We start from the raw sequence: 9,452 nt of genomic DNA on the forward strand, positions 1-9,452 counted from the left end.
ACAGCGCGGAGTTAAAAAAATAAGTAGCCTACCCTCCAGTGAAAGTCCCGTCGAAACCGGCCCAGCCGTTTTAGAGAAAATTGCGGTAGATAGTGACAGATAGATTTCAATTTGGATTCTCTCTATTAGAATAGACATAATTGAAAAGAATTATGCCTTAAAATCAATTCATGCCTTTGTCATAAATTTATTTGGCATATTCAAGGAGCATTTATTTTAAAAATGCATAAATGCAAGTTGAAATATTTGGACTCTATGGAATGTGGTAAAACTTGTTATACATTCGAAAATAACCTTCGCCATCACTTATTAAAATACAGGTTCTCTTAAAATTGACACTTTTATGCTATAACTAGCTTTCGTCCGCGACTCGGTCCGGAATTAAAAAAATAGTTAAGTAACCTGTTCTTCAACTATGTTACATCTGTGACGAATTTCGTTGAGATCCGTTCAGCTTTTTAGGCTACAAACAATAAACATCCATCCAAACTTTCGCATTTATAAAATTAGTAAGGAGTAAGATGTTGAGGTTTTTTCGTTGCGTGAAATAAATACTTCGAATATTTCGATTACGATTTACTTATAATTCGGTTTCAAACTCTCGATTATCCTTTAAAAGTATCTAAAGTAGCATATATTTAAAGTCTTTAGTAACTCCGTTGTAGTCGTGGCAAGTACAAGGTTATGACCTAGGAATTCCAAACTCAGTAATATTTGACTCCTGAACTAAAGTAAACATTCGCTTCCGAAACACGACATCAACAAGTCAACTTTAAAGTTATTAATTGTATGTATTCTTTTACAGTGTGTTAATTCTCAGTGGACTAAAATGCAGTGGTTGTGTGCTCAGTAGTGGTTGCACGGTTAGTGGTAGTGGGTTTCGGTGCCGGTTAGTTTTGTGCAATGACAGTTATTTGGGTGCGGACACTCGGTTACGTGGCAAAGGTGGATATTTTGGATTTACTACGTGGATAAACGACGTTAAACGGTGAGTTGGTTATAATTATTTTTTTTTATGTAACTTAAGTGCACAGACTTACTTTAGAGTAACAGATTGCGGGAATACATGTCAGTCAGCTTTAGCCCAGGAATCGATCGCGAGGAATTAAAAAAACTAAAGTAAGTAGCCTTTGTGTCCTTCCAGACTATGTTATACATCTATGCGAAATTTCATCTAGATCCGTTCAGCAGTTTAGGCTACAAACTCTAACAAACATCCATCTAAACTTTCGCATTTATAATATTAGTATGATTAGTATTATATACTGTCAGTGTAAAGTTTTGTCGCTCTCCCCCTTACTTTGACTTGCATACTTGTAGGTGTCACAAAATCAAATGTATTACCTATGCATGCCAGTTAGCGGTTAGATATGCTTGTAAACACACATGCAAGTGTACCAACTATTGGCTTCAAGCCCATGAAAGAGAAGATTTTTGTCAACACAATGTGACACAATGTCACGTCACTAGCTTTGACGTGACGTACTATGACATCACTTATGCTGGTTTTCTGAAGTTCCCATTTATTTTACCATCACCTAGTGATGCATTAGTGTTATGTTGAACTGTATTTCAACGGATAAAAACTAAAGTTCGGAAACTTTTCATGAAGTTAACGAACTAAAAATACTGATGATTGGTTAAATGTGGCTGGGAAATCGACCATTAATAGATAGGGGTGGGTAGAGGTCAACCTTGATGCGCCCGTAGCTCTTTGGCATTGAAACATGAATATTTGGGCAAAACGAAATTGCGGCCCTTTACAATGACTTGCCGAGTGCGATAACAGGTCCCTCGTAATGTAGTCCAAGATGCCCTTGTTTTTTATAATTAATTGCTCGTATAAATAAAACTAGGTCGGCAGTATCAGAGTTGTTTTTAAGTAAATGTAGACAAGCACAGAGAAGTAATGTTTATTTTTTGCTGTTGTAATGTCTATTGAATTGTTTTTATGAACATCTATGGTATGTAACTTTAGTTGCGTTTAAATTAGTTCTTTACTACGAATTCACCTGATAATTTGAGACTTGAATGAATGAATATGTATTTATTGCCACCAGAAGAAATTACATATATGGACTAATTCTAAAGAAAACAAATCGTGGCAAAAGGTAGTCAGCTTAGCGTATGCACGGGAGACTAAGCCGTTCCTGCGCTGGTTTTCACCTGGTTCCTTCGCACTCACGCAATATATATTTAAATTTGATAGGGTAATCGGCCTTATATTTACACGCAGAAACAAAACAAAACTAGAGGCTTTTTGTTAAAAGTTTACGACCAAAAGTTATAATTAACAATGGAATAGACGACATTATGGTAGAGTTTAATGACCACTGATTTAAATTAAGTCCGTTTCGTGTCCTGAGTCTAGGCAGCGACATTCTAGGTCCTAGATGCATACTAAGTATAAGAGAAGCACGATACAATACAACACGCGATGTACTTACATGTATTCCAGTGGGTTTCCACTATTAATTCTTGTTTACGCAACTTGAATGATTGTCCATACATGTATAAGGAAAATATGTGTAAAGAATTGTGTTACAACCGCACTATAGTCATAATGTCCTTCAAAATATGTGATATTTGTACAGTCGAGGGAATCCGCGATGGTTCTCTTTGATAAATTGCCTAGTTCCTCCCAAACTGACAAGCCTCGCCTCTTACAAATCAGGTAGCAAGTAGCGCAAATCACAAGTTAATAATCAAAACCAATAATTACCATTGACCAACCATTTGTCAAAGACACCTTAAAAGGCTGCCCCCTATTGGTTATTGTTACGCGTCGTTTCAGTGTACAAAAAGTTTAAAAGACTTAAAGCTTTGGCGTAGAACACCGCTAGATTGTCCGACTGTACCTCTTCCTTTTGCGGATACTTCTACTACTACTGATCATGTGTGTTTAAAATAAGAATAGTTATTGAGTAGAAGATGAGTTTCTTATTATATTTTCAAATATAAAAATTTATTACGTGTAAACAGTATTAATGTGTGTATTTGTCGTCACTAGATGGCGCACTACCCGCAGCCGGCTTCACTGGAGGCCGCGCTGCCGCTGCTGAGCCGGCCGGACCTGCGGGTGCGGCAGCAGCTCGGCGAGCAGCTAGTGGCGCTTGTACGCCGGGAGCCAGATCTCACCTTTGATGTCGCCGCGCAGCTGTTGGACTCGCTCGTCATGTGGCTCAATGGCGGCAATTTTAAGGTATGTTTTCTACGAAAGAAGGTGAATAGTAAGTTGTCTTGGTGTTGTACGTTCGCTGCCCCCATGCAATTACAGAATCGCCATCTTCTAGTTAGACAGAGGATAGACGTCAAACCTCTTTTTACATCTTTTTTAAATAACCATTCCCCAAGCCTGTTTTAAAGTGAAGCAAAAGTTGGTTTGCCTTATTTGAGCAACCGACATTATTTTTACGTACTCTAACTATAAACAACTAGATTTCGCTCGCGACTCTGTCCGCGTCGAATTAAAAAATACAATTGTAGCCTATGCATTCTTCCAGACTATCCTCTACATGTATGACAAATTTCATTGAGGTTAGTTTAGGCTACAAACTCTAGCAAACATCCATCCATCTAAACTTTCGCATTTATAATGTTAGTATGATTAAGTAAGATCTAAAAAGAGTCAATTTAACAAATCCATTTTTGTATTGCGTTTTGATAAATATCAAGAAGCGATTTAATGGCTCAAAATTATGTAAAGTTAATAGTCATGTTAGATCCATATATGTCCCTATGTAAAAGTATTGTTTTACTGTCTTTAACCATGTTAATTGCCACAAGATTACGTACAAGACATTCCCTACAGATATGTGACTTTGTTTCCATTTTCCCATCCGTCGAGTGTTGTTCTTTAAACATACGAATAATATCTTTGCCTTCATTGTTAGCATTCTTCAACTGTTTTTCCGCCAGGGGGAGAGGTGTCACATAGTCGTTGTCAAGTCAAGAGCTTGACAAAATATGTAAATATATTTTGTCAAGCTCTTGACCAACCAGCTTAGGGGGGGAGTCATGACCCCCCCAGGATCCGCCGTTGTACCAATGTCAGTTAAACATGCAATATCTATGGACTATAATTGTCCCATAAAACAGGTTTTGATATATTTTTTATTAAACACGTATATGATGTAGTCGGCATAAGAAAGGTTCGTGCTATAAGTACTAGAAATAAAAAAACAGGATTGCTATTTCTAGAATATGGCAAAGATATAACGGAATATTTTTAGTTCATTATTATTTGCAGCTTATTCCTCTATATCTCGGGTAGATTCAACTGGTTTTTTTCTATAAAGCGATCTATCGTTCGTCATTTCAGTCACTTCTTTTATCCGCGCAATAAGTTTGTCGATGACTCCTTCTCTCACTATCACCGACCTCGTCCCACGGTGTTTTCAGTTAACACAAGACGTCATACGGCCTTCAGCAAAGCTTTTGCCCACTAGTAATGTATCGAAAGACGAGTATACTAAAGAAATTACCTTACGTCGATGTCAGAGTTAACCTTTAAGTAGAGAAAATAGACTATGCCGACGCGAAAGTTAACCTTTTCAGTGCTATATTATGTTTATAAGTGAATATATGCGGTAGGCGTTCAGTGTATATGCAAGTCTATAATAAGCCGGTCTAATTCCGCTTGCAGACGACACAAAACGACGCCATGTGTCATGCGCAGTCTGATTCGCAGTATCTGATGAGCTTCATCGCGCATGGCGTTATTCTGATGCGATCCAGCTATGCTGCAACGATGTAGAAACGATTTCACTCAAGCCAGATTTTACGAACTCTTTGGTTTAGGATCCTCCTGCTTAAGTAAAATCTATAACTTATGTGATACCTAAACATTGGTAAAATGATATTCATAGTAGCGGCTCTATAGATGATATTTAAGGGACTCTTAAATTCAAGGAATAGTTGATGAAACTAGCCCTTAATGAAATTAAGTAAAATTGTATGACAAGTATCAGTTCCACTAGTGTTGCAAGTCAATGGGCGTCGATGACCACTTTGGTTTTCCCGCGGTCTGTTTGCTCCCTTCTGTTATGAGAACTCGTTCTATTCCATTTCGAGTTTCTTGTAAGATAAATCTATGATTATCATCAATATTTCTCTAATGTCATTTACCTGATAATAGGATTTCTTTTAATTAAATGTTTACTTATTTTAAAATAAAATTGTCCTATTAACTAATTTCATAATAACGATTGAATTTATTGTTTAGCATCAGAATAAGTAGTCGAATTGCAAGTAATAAGCCGTAGCTGATGTACGCATATCTCAGTAGCAGTATACGCGTTGGTCTGTACAAACAGATTACGAACGTTTTTAGTTAATTTTTTTAGTGATGATTTACTTTTAAAAATGGTGTTTGATAATTTTAAAATATGTGAGTATTGCGAACTTATTTATGTTCTATACAATTGTAGTTTTCAGTAGTAATATCTGTTATCTCTGTTTTTATAAAGAGAGTGACAGAGACTATATGTTTTTAAACATGTGTTAAGACAATGGAACTAACATTTAGTTTGGGATGACCTATCTCTAAAAGGGCGTAGTTTCGTAAGTCGTTAGCTTATGCACGTGGTGCTAGAGATTACCCGTTCACGTATGCCATAACACCCGCATCATCACCAGCTCACTATACGTTCCCACCGAGGGGCTCAGAGCCTACCCTAAAGTTAGGGTGACTATGTAACACCCGCATGCGAGAACTATTTTTTTAGGGCATAGGCGATAGTCCATATTATTTAATTGTTTTAGGGCCTGTCCCATCACTTGCTGATAGAGGCTCAGATAACTTAAAAATTACATCACTGTCAGATAAAGTAACAAAATCTGATGTTTCCATCACTTTTACACGTTGCATTATCTGACAATTTGCAAGACTTTGTTAGTACTGACTCTTAATAATTAGTCGTAAGTCCGTATCTTAGAACTATCCGCATGTTATATAACAACCGAGCTATGCCTCGAATTTACGTACTTAGCTTAAAAACTTTTCTATCATCCTCTTACGTACCTATCCCATTGTATGTACTGGTGGCCTATTTATCGTCCCTTTGTGCTTACAGCCCTTTATATAGGTTAGCAGGGTGTGGGGGTTGTTTTGTTGACGGGACAATATTTGTATTCTAACGGTAATTTTGTCTATAAAACATTCATAGTGTGATTAAAACCTCAGCCTTTGCTAGCTAGTTGTTGCCCGCGACTTCGTCCACGCAATATTAAGATAAAAAAGTAGCCTGTCTATGTCAGCTACCCTTCAGGGAAAGTCCATTCGAAATCGGTCCAGCAGTTTCAGAGATTACCCGGAACAAACGCGGCTTGCGGACAGACAGACTGACAAAAAAAAAGTTAAATCCGATTTTTGTTATCGGCAACGCAAATACATCATCTTCCCGAAATGTGGATTTTTTGCCTTGATATTATAAACAGACACTCCTATTTTATTATATGTATAGATTTGATCTATTTACTTAGCGACTTTTTATGTAATGTGTTAACTTGTGCTGTAATGTGCAATTTTAATTGATTCGTGTTGTCTCCAGATTGCACAGAACGGGCTGGAAGTGATGACGGCTTTGGCGGAGCGTATGGGATCAGATTTCTCGGCTTTCGTGCCTACAGTCCTACCTCATATTATTGACAGGTTTGTATTAGTTTTATAGTGAAAAATGAACACATTATGTAAGCCAATTTAGTATACAACGATTTTTTCTAGTATTTATTGCTATTCGATTTTTCCTTTGCTTTTATTCCGTCCTTTGCGTTTTTTGATAGTGAGATAGAGATCTTTTTGCCTATCAATATGCCTATTACCTTCCTGCATACGTTCAGTTCAAATAGTTGAACTGCTCAATTAAAACTGAACTGAACAGTGCGTGTGTAAAACTTGAGCGAACAGTTCAGCTGACAGTTATATTGTAACGTGTAACGACGTCAAAATTTTCAGTCGTCAGTTTTAATTGAACAATACAGCTCTTGAGAGAAATAATCAGAACTGAGTCTGTAGTTGGCTTTACGATCATTAATTGCTATTAAAAAAACGATATATTAATTGTAGTCATGAAAGTATGAATGTTAGGTAACCTATCCCATATATGACAGGAAGCGAATCGGATCATCCGAGCATAGCCTACGTAATTAGGCGTGGCTAGTCATCCGTGACAATGGGCAGCGCTTGAGACAATGTGCACGACTGTCCCCAATTGGAAAACAACCCCGCCCTTGTTTGTGTACAGTCAGATACAAAATGAATCTATAATGTTTATTTGACTAGTTTTTGTTCAAGACTGTGCGCGCGTGAAAAAAGTAGCACATATTATTTTAGGGATGTTAAATAACAAACATCCATTTAAGCTTTCGCTTTTTTATATTAGTGAGGTTAGTAAGGGGTTTAACACATTTGGTACTTATTCTTATAATAATGTGCCTCTATGGTTATGTTTGTCTACGGTTGTTAATATATTTTTTTACTTAATAAAATCTACGATTAGGAAAGTAAAGTTACAATGATTTATTAACTGGTATATAATTTACCCGTAATTCGGTGAACTTTTCTATATGCCAGCGTGTTTTGCCATTTTGGCGCAGGGTGGGGTAATGTCAAGGGCATACAAGCCAATGTTAACCTACAAGATAGTTCAAAAGTTATGCTATTTATAGATTGAAATTGCTGTGAAATTGGAGATGTCAGAAAGATTGATGTTTCTTTAAGTACCTGATGAATTATGAAATGACTAGCTGTTCTCGTGCGGCTTCATCCGCATGAAATTATGAAAATTTTATTTTATTGTTTACATTTGTCAAATTATTAATAGCAAATGTCAAAATGACATGACATGACAAACCTTAGCTATCTTGCTTTCCTGATGTTGGCAGAAATTTATGGTCTCTTTCCCACATTAGATTTTTTGTTCAAAATATTTACCTCCTAAGTTTAATGGCGTGAAAAAATAGCCTAAAGCGATAGCGATACGTAAGTATAGGGCTTTTTATTAAAAAAAGAGTTATTCCAAAATATTCTGTGATTGCTGACATCTTAGGCAATAAAGAAGTGTGTGTTTACGCTTTATTATAATAGTATAGATTATGTTTAGATATACAAACTCTCAGACAAATTATTGACTCCTACGTAGACTATCGTAAATCACAATTTTGCGATTTACAGCAAGTCATTTGTTTTTGATGAACTTGGTAAATACTAATTTTTGTATGAATTTGAAACTAACGTTTGAAGGAACTGTAAATTATGTTTGTCTATCGTATCTATATAATCATATAAATTTTTAAAGATTGCCCTGCAAAATTTATATTTCAAGTTTACGTCGCCATAGAAATTTAACAGAAAACTACGATCATTTACGAGATGTTTTCTTGATATTTCTGTGGTTGAGAATTTAGTAGATTTTGCTTTTATGTCTCCAACAAAAATGTATTTAAGTATCGTAATGTTTTAAAATTGAATAAGCGTGTTTTAAGCCTTAGGAAGTAATCCAATTTTCCCTACATTATACTTTGGTCAACCAAACCCGATACTGCTTTCGTTTATGTTAAAATTTCGCTTCTTATGAAACCTTACAAGAGCGGAGTTATGTTACATTATAACAAAGTTTGTTAATTAATTTGTAACTAGTATGTTATGTTTATAATCTATACTCATATTATAAAGAAGAAACATTTATATTTTGGTATGTAATGAATAAGGTAATGTCATTTAAAACATGTTTTTTATAATTCCTTTTGAGTTAAACCGCGAGCAAAAGATATTCGATAATATTTTTCTGATAGAGTTTCAGTATCTGCCACTTAGTGAAGTTTTACCACTATGCGTGCGAAGCATGTTTTTAACGTTCATTGTTGTATAAAGATCGTATAATCTTTCAATAATTTACCATGCGATCTGTTTATAAAATTGATTTTTTTGTTTACGTAATGAATTTGAGAATCGTGTATCGGATTGCTTGCGGTTTTCTCAGCGGCGGATTATATGGTGTTTACAAATAAATCAAAAGAAACGTAATCACAAACCGTATTCTTGTTTCGCGTTAGTTGGAGGTGTTATTTTATGTTATTCTTCTGTCAGAACTAAAGTGTTATAAATGTTCTAAAACTCAATTAAATCAATAAGTTTCTGCTTCCTCATTGATCAAAATAAGACGCTTTCAAGATGACATTGTTACTACACAAAATTGCCAACTGCCATATGTTCCTTGTACGTCTATACAATATAAACGACTAATGGCTGGTTTCCCAGCTCTCTTACTAACTACGTAACTTAAGTTTTACTCTGTTGAAACTAAGGTTAGCCTAACACTTATGAATCACTAGTTAACTATAAAATAAGTGGAAACTTAGCAACCCAACCTAAAACGATTATAACGATTGAAGTCATTCATTACGTATTACCCCTAAGTGTTAGTTAATTGTTATTAATTTAAGTTTTTTAG

General features: G+C 35.6%; 1 protein-coding gene across 1 annotated transcript in view; it reads left to right on the forward strand.

Annotated features, from left to right (window-relative positions):
• LOC106101279 (CLIP-associating protein-like) overlaps positions 1 to 6,671 on the forward strand; it is a 13,362-nt gene extending 6,691 nt beyond the window's left edge. The window contains exons 2-4 of the mRNA XM_013280445.1: positions 806 to 988; positions 3,011 to 3,202; positions 6,552 to 6,671. Of these exons, the coding sequence (XP_013135899.1) occupies positions 3,011 to 3,202; positions 6,552 to 6,671 (312 nt within the window). The 5' untranslated portion in view covers positions 806 to 988. The remainder of the gene's footprint in view (positions 1 to 805; positions 989 to 3,010; positions 3,203 to 6,551) is intronic.
• Positions 6,672 to 9,452: the final 2,781 nt, after the last annotated feature.

The sequence above is a fragment of the Papilio polytes genome, unplaced genomic scaffold (assembly GCF_000836215.1).
Source record: "Papilio polytes unplaced genomic scaffold, Ppol_1.0 DF823991.1, whole genome shotgun sequence".
Lineage (NCBI taxonomy): Eukaryota > Metazoa > Arthropoda > Insecta > Lepidoptera > Papilionidae > Papilio > Papilio polytes.